The sequence below is a fragment of the Protopterus annectens genome, chromosome 1.part2 (genome assembly GCF_019279795.1).
Source record: "Protopterus annectens isolate FY-2018-M chromosome 1.part2, PAN1.0, whole genome shotgun sequence".
NCBI classification, from domain to species: Eukaryota; Metazoa; Chordata; order Ceratodontiformes; family Protopteridae; genus Protopterus; species Protopterus annectens.
Window position 1 is genome coordinate 743,396,466 of NC_056727.1, and position 18,328 is coordinate 743,414,793.

The 18,328-nt window shown below is 34.8% G+C and overlaps 1 protein-coding gene across 1 annotated transcript in view; it reads right to left on the minus strand.

Moving 5' to 3' along the window:
* Positions 1–18,328, minus strand: part of ALK (ALK receptor tyrosine kinase) — a 1,522,063-nt gene that overhangs the window by 1,035,153 nt on the left and 468,582 nt on the right. Inside the window, exon 3 of the mRNA XM_044058894.1 lies at positions 8,043–8,153. Within this exon, the coding sequence (XP_043914829.1) occupies positions 8,043–8,073 (31 nt within the window). The 5' untranslated portion in view covers positions 8,074–8,153. The remainder of the gene's footprint in view (positions 1–8,042; positions 8,154–18,328) is intronic.

Below are 18,328 nucleotides of genomic sequence, written 5' to 3' on the forward strand. Positions count from 1 at the left end.
ACAATATGAAGACAAGATGATCAATTTCAACAACTGGCTTAAGTATTGGTGTCATTCAAAGGGGATCCAATGCCTGTCAGCCTGGGATGACATGCTCGACAAGCCATGATGCTTCGCTAGGGATGTCTTGCACCTGTCACCCCTGGGCTTTCGGATATTGGCAAAGGCTCTTGCTTCCCCCATAGTGCCTTTTTTAGGCAAGGCTCAAAAGACAAATCCACCTCCATTGGTATCACAAGGGATAAGAAACTAAGAGTAATGCTACTCAACGCCAGAAGTCTAAACCTCAAGATGCATGCACTCGAAACTCTCCTTAGCATGGAGAACATCGATATTTGTGCAGTAACAGAAACCTGGTTCAAGGCTCCCGAGAGCACTCCAGCACTACCAGGTTATACCTCATACCATGCTTTTCGGCCCCAAAACCTGGACCGAACCACAAAAGGAGGGGGAGTATCAATATTCATCAAAGATACCCACACCTCCAGGTTGGTGACACAGCATGAAGCATCAGAGACTATCCATGTTTAACTAACATTGGGTAAAACTGCCTTCCAGTTTATAGCCTGCTACAGACCACCCTCCCAAACCCAGGAACCCCACTCTACCTTCCTGAGAACACTGGAAAATATGAATGTCTCTCCAAACACCATTATATTGGGTGACTTCAACTACCCAAACATAGACTGGGAGCATTACTCTAGCTCCAACACCCTAGCCCAAAGGTTCCTAGAATTTATAAACTCAAATGCTATGGAACAACTTGTTACCACTCCCACAAGAGGGGAAAACATACTGGACCTGATCATCACCAACATGGGGACTCTATGCTCCAGACCAGAAGTGTATCCCTCACTTGTAAGATCAGACCATAAACTAATCTCACTGGATATTCACATCCCGACCCCACCCCCTGCTCAGAAAACCACAGTGAAAAACTTCTCTAAAGCAAATTTCACACTCCTCAAAATCGAGGTGGAATCCTTCAAAGCCCCCGAGCCTGTGGAAAATATGTCCCAGACCGCAGAATCCTTTATAAACGCATTCTATGAACACCTTCAGGAATGCATGGATCATGCAATCCCAAATAAAACCAATCCTCCAAAGGCAGACGTCCCGTCTGGTGGACCCCAGCCATAAACAAACTATACAATAAAAGGAGGAAGCTACTACATGATAGAGCAAAATCCCAAAAAGGGAAGGCATCTCTGATCAGTATTAGCAAAAAACTATGGGCACTCATAAAATCGTCTAAGGCCAGCTTCGAGAGAAAAATTGCACAGGACACTAAGGATAATCACAAGGCTTTCTTTAGTTATGTTAGGAGCCTGGGTGGGAATTCCCAGATATGCTCAGAATTAGTCCAAAATGACAAAAAATACATCGAACCCACAGACATTGCCAACATCCTAGCTGACAGGTTCAGTGCAAACTTCTCCCTCCCCACCAAAGGGCAAATATCTATCCCAGCAGAGTGCTGCCCCCCTGACATCTCAGATGCTCAGGTAAGAGCTGCCCTCTCCAAAGCAAAAAACACAGCATCAATGGGACCAGACGGTGTCCCAGGCTGCGTCCTACATGAACTCCAAGAAGAGCTAAACCCAAACATAAAACTACTGTTCAATCTCAGCCTTACTACAGGATATGTACCCAAAGAGTGGCGTACAGCAACAGTGGTCCCTCTCCACAAAGGTGGTGCCTCAACGGATCCTGGAAACTATCGCCCATAAGCCTGACTAGCTTGGTCTGCAAAGCTATGGAAAGGATCATCATGGACCTCATAAATAAAGATATTGGGGACCTACAGACACTGGATCCTACCCAGTTTGGCTTTGTTAAGGGCAGATCCTGCCTCTTAAACCTGGTTGATTTCTTTGAAACAGTCACCAAGGCCATTGACGAGGGGAAGGTGGTCCACACAGCCTACTTGGACCTCGCAAAAGCCTTCGATACAATACCCCACTCGGGCATTATAGATAAGCTCACCAGCTTAAATATAAACCCCTATGTCACTAGATGGGTTGTAAACTGGCTCAAGGACAGAACCCACATGGTTAGAATTGCTGGAGCCATGTCAGACTCCAAACCAGTTACAAGTGGCTTCCCACAAGGCTCAGTCCTGGGACCTCTCTTGTTCAGTATATATTTCTTGGAGGTACAGGCCAACACGGAAGGACTATGGCTGACCAAGTTCACAGATGACTACAAACTGGGCGCCATAATCGACTCTCCAGCCGACACAAGCATCCTCCAAAAGGGCCTCATAGAAACAGACAACTGGTGCCAGAGCCATGGCCTCAAGCTAAACGCCAAAAAGTGTATAGTCATCCCCTTTGGCAAAAACAAAGTGCCCACAAATTACCACATAGGTGGTAATCCATTAAGTACAGAAGAAGTAATTAGGGACCTGGGGAACCAAGTTGATAGCAATCTCTCATTTGACAACCACGTGGCCAAAGTGGTTAGAAAAAACATTTTATATAGCCCACCTAATCATGAAGTGATTCACATCTAGATCAGGGGAGGTCATTGTGCCTCTTTACTCATCCCTCATCAGGTCCATAATTGAGTACAAAGCCCCTTTTGGGATGTACCTTACCAGACACCTGCAGTAACCGGAAAGACCCCAAAAGTACCTCACCAAGGGGATCAAAGGGCTCAAACAGATGTCATATGCTGCACGGTTAAAGAAACTCCAGCTCTACTCAGTGGCATACCGCCTGCTCAGAGGCGATCTGTGCCTGACGTATAAAGCCATGTCCAACCCGGAATTAATGGACATGCTGCACCTCAGAAAATCCAAATCCCATCGAGCTACGCACTCGAGAGACTTGAACCTCAGCACTGAAATAAATAGGACATGCTGGAGGGACAGATTCATAACCCAGAGGCTCCCTTCACTCTGGAATAAAATCCCAGTCCAGGTTAGGCAGAGTCCCTCATTGACTCTCTTCAAGAGGAATCCTGATGAGTGGATGGGAGATCGTAGGTTTACCCCAGGTATCACTTCTGTGTCACTGTTAGACAGAGGCACAGTATACTAACCTCGAAAAAGGGCATAGCAAAATTAATTTAAAATGGGTGGTGAAAGCCAAATGCACTCTGGCTAGGTTTATAAATGCCCTAGGGCAGATAGCCTAGTATGAACCTATGAACCTATGAACATGCATCTATTGTTTTAAGTAAGTCCTTTTATATCACATAGCTTATAAACAAAGGGATTGTGTCTAGATCTAGGGATGTCATTGTCCCACTTTACTCAGCCATCATGAGGCCAGTCACTGAATATAATGCCCTGTTTGCATGTGTCTGCCCAGATACATGGAACAAGTGGAATACCCACAAAGATACTTCACTAAAAGGAAACAAAAGCCTAAACAACATGTCCTACATGGATCGACTCAAAGCCCTGTCACTATACTGTGTATCCTACAGACTGCTAAGAGGTGACTTGTGTCTGGCATACAAGGCATCCTCTGACCCAATACTGATGGATTTATTGCACTTCAGCAAATCAAACGGCATCAGAAATAGTCTAAGGATCTAAACCTTTTCTGCAACACAATAGAATGGCTTGGAGGGAAAGGTATATCTCACAGAGAATACCACTGCCATGGAACAGACTCCCCATCCACATAAAACAAAGTTCATCCCTGTCCTTATTCAAGCACAGCTTAGATCTATGGATGGGAAACAGAACATTGACCCCAGGACTACCCCCTGTACTACTAATGGACAGAGACAGCTATTAAATGCTTTATCTCATGCATGGGTCCCTTCAAATTATCTATGGTATGATCCCAGTTATTCTCATTAGGGGTAATTAATATATAATTACTGACTATGGGATGTATAAGGCCAATGTATATCCAAATGGGATAGTTTGCTTTGACCACAAAAAAGGACATTGCTAGGCTTAAAATGGCCTACAAGGGCAGCTAGCCTAGTACTTACTTATGAATCTATAAACCTATGAACCTATGAGAAGAACTTTGATATAATTGCCAGTGACTTAAATGCTCGTAATATTGATTGGTCAATACCCTTATCATCTACTAAACTGGAAAATATGAACCAGAGCAACATTATCTCTTGGGGATACTCATAGATTGTAACTGGTTGGATGTAGTCTGGCTCCCTAATACATTAAAAACTAAATATTGTAGAACATCTCCCCCACCCCCAGAGTTGGGATACCCAGACCATTCGTACATCATTTTTGAAATTATGGATTTTAATTTAACAAAAATTAATAAAAGGGAGCAAAGTAAAACATTATATAGATCAGATTTTGCAGCCATTACAACTGAAATTTTACAATAGGATTGGGTTTTCTGAGATGAAAGGTAAAACTACTTGTGAAAACTGGGATATTTTTATGGTCAAATAGACAGTATGAGTGTTTTGTTCCTATATGTATTTCTACAGGAAGAAAGTACTTTAGATCTCCCTGGTAGAGGAGCAAACTTGAATCATATAGAAGAAATAAGATAAATTATTTAGGTACTTTAGGGCTTATCCAACACTGACAAATAAGTCTGCTTATAACAACTTTAAGAATTATTTTATATGACTAGTCAACAAACATTGGATTGCTTATGAAACAAAGTTGGCTTCCAGTGTATTGGATAATAACAAGGGTTCAGTCTGAACACCTAAGAGGCTATGGTTTTGATGATGCTGCAAGTCTGGTACTAAGAGAAGGTTCTGGGTATAAAACTGACCCCAAGATTTTGGCCAATTTGTTTGTTGATGTTTTTTGGTTGAACTTCTGTAAATGGTAAAGACTTGTATTTTCCACCAAATTTAGCAGGTGGCTGTCCTCCATTAATGGTAAAGCATATAAAACTAACTTTAGATTGCATTAAAACAAACTCAGCATCTTGGCCAGATGGATTGAATTGCTACTTTTTCAGAGGTATAAGTGACTGTTTGTATCTTTCTTTGCTTTATTTGTTTCAGAAATCTTTAACTGAAGGTTTCATTCAAAGAAATTTGGAAGGAGGACATTTTTGCTTCATTATGCAATAATTGCCCTGGTTATACTATTGGTGATAATAGACCAGTAAGCTTGATATGTATCCAGGGGAAGTTTTTGAGAGGGCACTAGGCTAACATTTAAGAATATTTTTAGTTATTTTAGGGATATATATCAACATGAATTCACACCTGGAATAGAGAGTTTATCTAATTTGGTGAATTTCTATAAACATGTGATAAATGTGTTAGATTAAGGCCTAGCTATACATGTGGTTTATTTGGATCTGGCTAAGGCCTTTGACTCAATTCCACATTCTGTTTACATTGAAACTACTGTCCGACTGAGTAGGACAGATACGAATGTTGTTATAAAGAGATGGGTTATAAACTGGCTAGTACTTCAGAAAGCAGAGTTAAGATTAAGAACAAATTTTCAAAAATATGTGTCTATTAAATGTGATGTTCACTAGGGGTCAGTTTTTGGACCCCTGTTGTATGGGTTGCTTATGAGTGACTGTATGACATGTAAACAAACCTGTTTGAGTAAATTTGTTGTCGACTTAAAGGTTGGAGATATAATAACTAATACAGTAGATCATCAGTGTATGCAAATTTATCTTGGTAAGTTAACTACATGTGTACAGCAGAAGGGCATGACATTTAACAACAGGAAATGTTCAATTGTGCACTTTGGCATTACTAATACTTATTATCTATATGCTTTGGTTAACTCAATTTGTTTCAGTTAACCAAATTAAAGTTTTAGGTGCAATTAATTCATCTTTTTCTTTTGACTCTCATGTGAATTGTGTTAGGAAATGTTATGTACTAATACAGAATATTTTTAGGACTTTTTCCTTCTATGAATAGGGTTGTTTTGGTTAAGTTATTTTATGCCATTATTTGCCCCATGGTAGAATACTGTGGTTCCTCTTTATGTGCTAGGGAACTCTCAGCTGGGTAAGCTTGGGCAAGTTCAAAGAACATTTACCAAACATATGGCTGGATGTGAATCCTTATCACATGTAAAGAGACTTTAAAACTTATCACTTAACTTAATAACCTATAGGCTATTAAGGGCCGACTTAATTTTGGGGTAGAAGTGCCAAAGGATGAGGTGTTTGGGACATGGTTTTGTAAATCATGGTTTATATACTAGGAATAATAATTTAATTCCCTTATCTACTGCCAATTCAAAACGTATGTCTTCCTATTTTCAATATAGGGCTGGTAGACTATGGAATATTCTACCTGCAGATATTAGGTGTGCAAACAGTTTACTAATGTTCAAGTCTTTATTAGACATATGTTTAGGGATTCATTATAAGTAACAAGGTCTGAATTAAAGCAAGCCCCTTAAATGTCCTTCTTAGGATCTGGGCTTAAACTTTTGAACCTTTAAATCATTGTGATGGAGAGAAATAATGATTCAGGGACATAGCAAAACCCAATGAGAAACACCTAATCAGTGGCTCAAAACCATAGCTCTGAATCAAACACTGCACTGTCATACCTGTTAGCACTAGTGAATTCCCTAGCAGTCAATGTATTGCATTACTGAAGATATCTTCCCCCACACAAACATGCACACATATACCAATAGACAGACACATACACACATCCACAGGCCAAATTACACTCACACTCATGAAAACACTCACCCACATGCCAGCACACACAGATACAGATTCACTCAGCCTCATACCTCTATAGTTACTTACACACAATTACACAGGTGCTCTCACACACACAGACACACACACACACACACACACACACACACACACACACACACACACACACACACACACACACACACACACACACACACACACATCCACAGACAGGCCAACTCATGTTCACTTACAGTCATGAAAACCCTCAACCACATGCCAGCGCGCGTGCACACACACACACACACACACACACACACACACACACACACACACACACACATACATACACATCCACAAACAGGCCATCTCATGTTCACTCACAGTCATAAAAACCCTCAACCACATGCCAGCACACACACACACACACACACACACACACACACACACACACACACACACACACACACACACACACACACACAGATCCTCATGCCTCTACAGCTAGCTACACACACACACACACACACACACACACACACACACACACACACACACACACACACACACACACACACACACACACACACATCTACAGACAGACATACACACTCCAACCCTCACAGCATCCCTGGATTTACCTGGGGTACAAGTACTCCCAAAGGAGTGAATGGGTGACTGCTATTAAAAAAAAGCATTCTTTTTCCTCCTAGAATTAAATTGTACTTATTCAAGCATATCTATGAATCACTCACTGAACAATGCTTATAGAACAACAGGTAGAATTAAAGAGCACTATATTGTTAACAGACTTCCTGGCATCAACCTGATGTAATCAATAAACCTAAAGTCATATTTCTTAGCAGGAATAATGCTTACAAAACTCCTTATAAGCCGACATGTCTTTAGCCCCCATAAGCAAGAAGACATAGCCCTCAATTTCTCTTATAAAACCTCAGAAACACCCAACTGTCTTCAGCCTTCAATATACAAGATGATACAGTTCTCATTTCTCTTATTTTAACTAAACATTCTTATGCAATCACACCTGAGAGAAATGTGCAGGTTTCTTTTCATTAATCACAGGTAGCACAGATTACACCAAAATATCCTTGTTTAGGAATACAAAACTTTTCAGTCTTAGTAACAGATGACGTTACTATAATTTGGCATATATTATTTGTACTAATATAGTGGTAACTCTGTGCTGTATTGGTTTACTTCATGAAAGCAAGTAAAAAAAAAGTTTTATAATAGGTTTACTTTTGAGTCAGATAAACTGAGTTGTTAAATTGAATTAGCATAAGTAAAATGTATAAAAAATGTGTAGGTGTATTAGTGCGGTTTCACTTATGTGAAGGAAGATCGTCAAACTAAGTATGCATAGATCAGTCCATAGAAGGTTAAAACAATAAACTACAAAGGAAGATAAAAACGATCCTTCATTACCTTTAAAGTGTGCATTATGTTCATCTGTCATTTTCTCAGTGTTGTCTGCTTCATTTTCAGTTTTACATTTACTTGGACTAACAGGTGCACTTTTTGAGTTTTCGCCTTCAACTGTCAGGAAGCAGAATAAAACAAATGTAAGCTGCTACAGCAACTTAAGAAATTGATTTATCTATTCTTCTTGTGCTGAATGCACATGATACATGTTTTATGTACACACAACTGCTAGGTGTTATGATTAGAAAATACATTTTCTAAGCTATTTATCAGGGAGAATTGTGAAACATCATTAGAGACATGTGATATGCAGAATACTTTTGATCATCACATTTTTAATTTTCCACTCAGCAAATAACATACAGCATCATCAGACTCCTTTATTACATCAAGTTCTCATTGTAATTGGATGTTCATAATAATATTGTGTAATATAAGCTCTGTTAAGGGTAAAAGACTCATTTATTTAATATTTTTTATTTTTCAATTAAGAACTATCATTTTCTAAACAAGTTATAAGTGCTTTTTTAAAGTTTTATTCATTTAACATACAGATAACATATACATAAAAAGGAAGACATTCAATATCATACACTATTATACAATGTCGGGAATACATTGAATCATCAAGGTAATCTTATACAATTAACACATGAAGAGTCTTGGTATTTCAATAGCAGCATTTCAATGCTATCTCAGAAACTAAAAGTCTTAGTATGATTTATAGTTCTTATTCTAATATTTTTTTTCAATTTTACATAGCATTGTTGTTGAATTTAAAAATTCTTTGAACTTAGAAACTGAGTTCGATTTCCAATTTTTGTAATAACTTTTCTAGCTACTGCCAGAAAACTTAAGGCATCTTTGGTGTTTGGCTTTTACAAACAAAGGAAGTGAAGCATTCATTAGTATTATTTATCTAGTCAAAGAACAAGTATTAAACCATAACCCCTTAAAAACATCCTTATCACTTCCCAGTATACCTTTATTTTTTTTACGATTCATAAACATCTGTACCCAATCAGCTTTTTCATTGTTACATCTTCAAGAAACTGAAGAAGTCATTTTACTAAACTAAGAGATTTTATATGGAATAATTACCATTGTGTGTAAATATATCCACATAAAAACTTTCCAGTATAAACTTCAATAAGCTCGAATGATTTAATTAACAAAGTTTTATTCTTATCACTTGAATTACTCAAAACACTACTATTTAAAAAGTTCCAGAATTTTGTATCAAAATTATTATGATTTATAATTAACTTATATAACTTTGTAGTCAGTTTACCTTTGATAATACCATTCATATAGTCATATATTAGGGAAAGTGTTCTGTTCCTTTTCAATGTAATTACTTACAAATTCATTTAATTTCTTACTGACAGATAATATTAACTGGTTAACAGATTCATCCAATTTATAAGCTTTCATTAAATATTCTGGTGACTTAGCTTTTCCTTTTTCAAAGCAATCAGACCATAATACTAACCCACTCCATTTTAGTAAATTAATTTTATACATTGTTATGCATTTCCTTAAATAGAGTGGTTTGTACAATGGGAAACCACAAAAAATTCTATTTTGATATTTATGGGGTTTTAAAAACATATTTCTTAACTGTTTTAAGAATTGGTTTTATATATGTAGAGTCTAAAGATTGAAATGAATTTCATTCTAAGGTAAATTTTATTAACCAGATTAAACATATTTCTAATTTATCATATTTTATAAACTTATAATAATTTAGTATAGTCTGCTCCTGAATGGTTTTCTATTGACTAGTATAAGCTGAGTCTAGCCAAAATATATAATCTACAGCAATGGAATAAAATTATACATCTGGGAACCTAATGCCACCATACTTCCACTATCTTATATACTTTCTATTAGCACTTCTCCACTTCTTAGGGTACCATAAGAATGATGTTAACATTTTTTCCATTTTCTTTAAAAGCTTTTTTTGGTCAGGTATTAAAGCTAGTGAATGCAATATCTATATATATATATATATATATATATATATATATATATATATATATATGGGTCTACTTATAAAGCTCAAAGTTAGAAAAAAATAAAACTTCAAATGGCTGAGACCTGAAGAGCAAAGTTTTGAAACTTCAATAATGAAATAAATAAATAAAAAACATATGTTTTTGCAGGGGGACCCCTGCATCCCCCCCACACCACATGATAATTAAATATACCAACTCTGAGATAGCACTACAGTGAGGAAAATGGTAAATTTCCTGTTCTGTGCTGTATGGTGATCTCCATTCAAAATGTTTAAAATTTCAAAACTTTGCTCTTATGGTCTTGGCCTTTTGAAGTTTGAAGCTTCAGAAGGGGATCCATACATTAAGTCCTGGGTTGTTGCTGTGTCTTTCGGCTTTTCCCTGTTAGGGGTCACCACAGCGGAACTCCGGTCCGCTAATGATTAGCAGTAGATTTTTTACGTGCCGAGTTGCCGGCCCTGACGCACAACCTTCAACAAAGGTATGCCCATTCAAGCATGTCTCCACACAGAAGACGCTCTAGCTGGGAATCGAACAGGACAACGTCTTACTGTGAGGCGACAATGCTACCGCAGCACCACCACCACAGTCCTGGGTAATACAATAATTTTAATAAGTACTAACCTATTTTCTAAAGTAAAAAAGCAGTCATTCCATTTTAAATAAGAAGTGACATTTCAATTATTTTTTTCAAAATTATTATTAATAATCTTACAGCTTGGTACATTTTTATTCCTAAATATTTTTGTTCTTTTCCTTCCCAATTCTGTTTATATTTATCTTTAAACTTAGTATCTAGTAATTGATTTAACACTAAAATTTCAATTGTATTATTAAATTTCAGCAGTGATACTTCTTGAAACTTTTCAATTTCCTCATCTATTTCTTTGATTGAATAATCTAGATCTCCTTTAGCTAGTAAAATAGGGTCTATATTAGATCACTGAATGCTTAAAAAAGCAAATGGTGATTAATTGACCCTATGTAAGCAAAAGCTTACAATGTTGAACTGTCAGAACAAGGATTTTTTTCCAAGGGAAAAAAAACGCTGTTCCAACAAAAAAAATAAATAAAACATAAAACACTTTAAACATCACATTAAGTGGGGGGCTTCCCCCCACACCCCCCTACTTAAATATACCAACTTCGAGACTGCACAACAGTGCCGAAAATGGCAAAGTAATGAAGTGACCAAGCAAATTCCTTCCCAGGGAAAAAATTTGTTTAAAAGCCGCATTGATATTTTGCTGTTTCAGTCATTTAAGTTCGACCAAGACACATTCGAAAGACTGCGTCTTCAGTCTTGTAATGGGGAACCAATAATATCATCTACAAAAAAAATCAGTATTTTAGATTGACAATCCTTATTAATTGAGAATCCATCAATTTTTTAATTGCTTCTTATACTGTTACCCAAGAGTTCAATAACTAATGGAAATAGTATATGGGACAAGGGGCACCCTGCTTTGTGCCTTTGTTTAAAGTGAATCCTTGAGAAATGTAAGATCCAATTTTAACATATGCTTTGGAGTTTCTATACAAGTTTTTTTTTTATATTCCAATTTACAGAATCAAAAGCTCTCTCAATATCTAAGCTAAGTAGGGCCATTTTTTTGCTCATTCCTTTTGCTAAATGTAAGATAGCTACTACCCTTTTTATATTATCATATCTTATCTACTGACTATAAATCCTGTTTGATCTTTATTAATTAATTTAACTACTATATCTGTTAATCTTATAGCAAAGATGAAAGTAAATATTTCATAGTCTACATCTGATAATGAAATAAGTCTATATGAGGAGACTAACTTATTATCCTTTCCTTGCTTAAGAATAGGTGAGATTACCAAAAATTTCCATGTGAGAGGAATTATTTTGTTACTCCGAATTATCCTGAAGCAATGTTCAGTAATTCTATAATATTTAATGGAAGCAGACTATGTAATTCCATACTTAAACTATCTAACCCTTGAACTTTACCATTTTTCCTCTTTTTTAAAGCTTCTTCAACTTCTATAAGGGTAACAGTCTTATTCAACAGAAATATTTGTTGGCCATTAAGAAAATTAGTAACATTTTCTTTAAATACTTATCAATTTTATAATCATCATTATTATTATTTTTATCTTTATTAAGATCATCATAGAATTTTTTAAAAATATTAAGCATTTCCTCTATGTCTGAAGTAAGCTTATTAGTGTGATGATTTTGGATATTATTGATTTGTGCCATTTTACTAAACATCTTACTTCTATTAGCTAATCTATGAAGATTTTAGGATTCATTGCATAATTGTGCAATTTTATTTTTTCTACAGCTAACTCTACTTTATGCATTGAAATTTTTTGATATTTCATCATTATTTTAATGACTTCAGTATTATCTAATTTCTTTGCTTGTAAAAACCTCACTATATGTATGTATTGCATCTTGTATTTCTAACAACTCTTTATCCCACTCTTTTATTTTATTACTAACCTACCTTCCATTCTATCTTTAATATGCACCTTTAAGGAGTCCCATAATATGACTTTAGTAACCTGACCATCAGCATTCAGAGATAAAAACATTCTCAATTTGTTCTTTAAGGTAACTCTTAAAATTCTTTTAATTTCATCATATATACTGGGATTCTATAAATAATCTAACATTTCCTTGTATCCATTAATATATTAATACTTAGTGCATTATGATCAGATAAAGGACATGGAATAGTTTTAAAATAATTCACTTTATTAAGTAAATCTATGGAGGTATAAATCCTATCAGTTCTAGTTTGCATACCATGTACGTAAGAATAGTAGGTGAAAGCAATGACTAACCTTCTGCTTTTACAATTAAATCAACTAATTTATTATTACTACTCCATCCATTTAATACTTTAGCTGATACTACTAATTTAGTCATATATTTTGCCATTTAAAACTATCCATATCAATACTACATAAAAGTATAGTAATCCACTTCTATTAATCTCAAATATTAAATAATCTGACAAATTCTGTAATATACATGCATTTATGTAATAGCAGTATAATTATCTATTAAATATTCCTAAATTATTCAGTCATTCAATATTATTTAACCAAATCTCTAAATAAATAAGTAGAATAGAGTGGAATCTGAAAAGAAAAAAATATATGTAAACTTACAGGTGACAGGTGATCTTATTTTGCTAAACTATTATACAACAGGAAAATCAATGCATATATACATTTAGCATGCTAAAGATATATACATATTTTATAGATCTAACAAAAGATCTGAATTAACTTTAAAAGTTCAAGTGTATATATGTTTAAGTTGTGTAACACTCTTAATATGATAAATACTAAACTATTTAAAAACATTCTTTAGCTTATTAAATTAATTAACAAAAAACATTACTAAGGTCAATGAAAATGTCTTTCTGTTTCTACTGAATAAAAACAATGCAGCCTATATTGTATTGAAAAGTTATAGTGTGCTTAATTCAAACATTTTGAAAAATCTATGTTACTTTCTATCAAAATGAATGCACTGATTCAGAAATATAACGATCAAATTTCAGCTTTGACTTATGAAATCAGTTGTTTCAGGTAGTCTTAGTGAATCTAATAGCATACAATATACAAAAAGCTTCAAAGTTCATATGACCAAATTTCAAATTTCAGGTTTTAAGATCTTTACAAATATTTTTATGTGATTTTATATGCAAATTATAGGAGATCTTATACATCCCCATTTCTGCCATATGCAGGTCTTACTTGTCCACTGATATTCTACCTTATTTTATATAACTTGCATTTCTAAAATTTCCCATCAAAGAGCTATTTAACCGTCAACTGTCTATTACAGATTACAATGTGTGTATATATTTCTTAACTTACTTATGCTGTTCCTTATTAATATTATATAGTAGATGTTTCATTGCATATTATTCATAATATATTCACTCTTATTCATTCTAGTATTATAAGCAATCTTGACTATGTATAAAATAATGCTTAATTTGAATGTGTGTTTTAGCCATTAGGACATGCTATCATGGTCTAAGCTTCATGTCCTGTCATTAGTATTTAATTACAGCATGTGAGATTGACAACTCACAACACACAACTGCTGCAAATTTCCTATTTAAGTTTCTCATTCTTCTTAATTATTCTAAACTGTTCTAATTAGTAACAGACCTCTAACTTTACTCCTTCCCATTAATATGTACAGTTAAGAGTTAATAATACTACAGCATAAACTATTAACATTCAGCAAAATGTAAACAAATGACATGTCAGCAGCAGCTCAATATAGAACATTACTAAAGCTTTTGTTTTACCAATTCTTCACTTCTAAATATGTATTTTTAAAAATATATATTATTTTGAGTAGATTTCTCACATATATACTTGAAAAGAAGTTCAAATATTTTCTCCTTGTCATAATGGGCATAATTAAGGCATTGCCTGTTTTCACAGATATCAGTGATGGACTCTGAACTATTCTAGGACCCAGATTTTTATCAACATAGCTTGAGAAGCAGACAGGAAGTAAAGCAATAAAAACTGAGCATTTTCACACAGAAACATTCATTTTTTTCTACAGTTTTTTTAAGTGTTAATTGCTTCATAAGTAACCTGTGAAAGGAATGTGTTACACAAGAACAAAGAAAACAAAATTACCAGTACTTTAATACTTCTAATTAACATATTGACATTTGGTTAACCTAGCAATGCACATATTAAGCAAAGTTCAAACAAATACTATTCTTAACTTATATAGTAATAAAATTACCAGTTTTATTGCTTATGATTTAATGACATTTTCTTACATGATGTTTGTGCTTAATGTTTAGAAATACATTTATAAGTTTAGTTTAAATTAAATATATTAAGTCTTTTAATGCAAATATAGTAAAACTATTTATATTCCTTATCATGTAAAATGCTTAAGCTTAAAATATAAATGAATACTAACATATGTTCTCAAGCTTAAAGTCCTATACATATCTTTTACTTAAAGGATAAATCTATTGTTTCAGAAAATAAATGTCCTGCAATCAGAGAATAAAAGTCAACTGTTTTAAGCTTTTTTTTTAAATTTTAGAAGTAGTTTTCCAGGAATCCAGCTCACACACTGCCCCTTGAGGGATGCAGTGTTAAAATCAATTTCTTCAGTATTATTAAGGATTTTATTTTTGTTAACAAAAGTAAATGCCTCATCCAGTGTGTCAAATATTTTAGTTCTTTCAGAATTAAATAATTTGATCTTTACAGAAAACACCAAAGTGGCCTCAGTATTGTTCTTTTTAAGTTCTTTTATCAGTGGTAAGCAGGATTTTCTTTTACTTATTATGTTACTGGAATAATCATTGTCGAATCTGACTACATGTTTCCCTATTTTAATAGGTGGGCTAGACCATGCCATTTTTTCATATTTCATCTTTTTCCAAGCTAGACATAAACTTTACTATAATTAAATGTGGTGGTGAATTTCCTTTCTTTGAATGTGCTCTCAGGGATCTATGTACTCTTTCAGTTCCAAAAGAAAGTCTTATTTAGATATAATGTTTTATGTAGCTAGGTTGGTAAGTTTATTATATTATCTCTCTCATAGTTTACAGGTATATCTTATATTCTGATGTTATTTTGTCTCAGTCTGTTTTACAAATCACCAACCTTATCTATGAACCAGTTATTTTGTTTTAAAAGGAATTCAGTCTGAGACTCACCTTCAGTTATTCTCTCTTTGTGATAATTTAAAGCTTCTTCCATAGTGCTGATTTGTGCAGTTTGTTGTTTCCTAAGAATTTCTCAGTGTTCCAAATTCTTCCTGGACTGCTCTTTGAAACTTTCTATTTTGTGTGTGTGCATGTGTATGTGTATATCCAGCTTGTCCATTTTAAGTAATACATCCTACATGCTAAATATTAATGACTGGGTGTCTTATTTAACAGAAGAATCCTGAGTACCATTTCTGAGTAGCTTATGTTGAAGTCTCTTCTCTTTTAACCAAACAGTTGAAATTCTGACAAGAAAATTACAGCTTTTGAAGATCTCAAAGCTATACATATTTTCTCTTACTATTTGCTAATAAATAGCTCTCAAGTATCTCCATTTTGTATTTTTTTTATTATATTTTCTGTCAGAAAAAAGTTCTCAGTCATAGAGCATTTAACAGTTGCTGCTCTTAGTTAGCCATCTTGCTCACCCCATCCAGGTAACAAGTGTTTGTTTACTTTGAAATCTCAACTGAGATTGGCTACAGTTCATGATTATTTTTTTTGTTTTTGTTTTAAAGAGGATTAGCCAGCAATTTTATTTAATGCTAAAGAAGTATCAGTTTTCCACATGGTTTAAAGTTCTTCCTTAAGTGTGGGAGACATCTTATCCCCTAAGGCTGGAAACCTATTGGACTTCATTATAATGATCTATTTTTATCTCTCCTCTGCTCACTCTTCACATTATTGACTGAACAAAGAAGTGGGCATATATCTAGCCATTATAAGGCAGTTACAAACTTAATTCCCTAATTGCCTATTCCGGCCTTCCTTATAAACTAAACTGTTCTACAAGCCTCTATCCAGACATTATGCATATTCTAGTTCTCTATAAGATTATCAGTAAAGATAGACCCACTTACACATGACCTTAGTCCTTTGATATTATCTAAACAACAGTATCTGTTTCACATCTTTCTCCTTCACTTATGGATTGGTTTCATCTAAGATAAGTGCCCTTTTCCCTTATACTGCTTTAATATTTATTCACTTTAACATTGTCTTAGCTCACAGTTTTGCGTGGGTCTGTATGTTTAAGGGCACAGGACGTTTTGGTTTACAATCACAATGTTGAAGTGGATTCTGAAGGGTGGATGGTGACAATGTTGAACCCAACATTGTCGAAGTACAAATCTTGCCCCTATCTTGACCCATGTTAGCACCTGTTCCGAGGTCGAGTTTGAGACGTATTTTGACAATGTTGTAATTCGACATTATCACTTTCATGGATGTGGGTAGATGATACCATCATTCAACCAAGTCCACTTTGACATTGCAACAGCAAACTGAATTTTTCCTGTTCTATGTTTGAGGACTATAAAAGTGATGCTTTGAGCTGAGAAAACATCAGTGTGATAAGAGGAATATATGTATTATTTCCAAAATTGCTGCATCTCTGAGAATTTCTTCTTCTTTGGGGTACAGTGTTCTTGGGGTAAGTATGTATAAGTATCTTCAGTGAGGGGTGTGTAGCACCTCACATCAGGGGGTGTCTGAAGGTCATGCCTCCTTCAAAAAAAATACGTTTAATGCCTAACACTAAGTTTGTTATTTGAAGAAGAGTGCAATTAATTGTACATATTTCTGGGACTCAAAATGCTGGGTCTAAAACATTCATTTATTTATTTACTCTTTATTAACCAGGTTAGTTCCTCTTTTCAGAAGAGACCCGAGATGGTATTCATACTGACTAGGGGAAATGTGGTTATGGCGTCTGAAAGAACTGATAAGACTGTAGTATACTGGAGTTAATTGGAAACAACTAAAATGGGACCGGAATGAAAGTTTTTATCTGTTAATTACCCAAACTAGTGCTGAACAGGTGCCAGTCTCCCCTTTATGGGCCAAATCATTTTGTACTTTTGAGAATAAATTCTGCACACACTGTAGTTTGGTTAAGAATCCTTTATTAGATGTTAGCAATATACAAATACTGTCTCCAGTAACAATGCTGATAAACAATAACAGTCTGTAGAAATTCTGGAATGCTGGATAACAGTAACAGTGCTGATAAATATCCAAAGTTTCTGCATGTATATTCTGATTCTCCTGAATAATATCAAGTGAAACAGTATTTCACTCCTGCATAGTATGGATATTTGACATCACTTTTGTACTCAGGCTCAAGTGTCTGTACTGTAAAGACCTTTTGTATATAAGTCCAAAAACTAACTTAACTGACTCAACTGACCATGTCTGAAGTATATCATAATACCAAAATTCTGTAACATTTTACACTCCTCTTTATCCTTGGTTTCCAAGCCTTGTCTTACATGTGCCTCACAGTCTTTTCTTTATCTAGCATTCTATTGCACGTACACATATATTTCCCTTGCGAAAAGAACATTCTGTAGGTCTCCCTGAGAACTTTCATTTCTGCACATCTCATGCTTAGCCAGGAAAATTATCTATTCCTTTCTACTGAACTGCCTTTCCCTGAAACTGAATGCATACATGAAAACGCAATTCTGACTCTATATTTTCAGGTCTATTATTCTGCCTTAATGTACTATAGTGA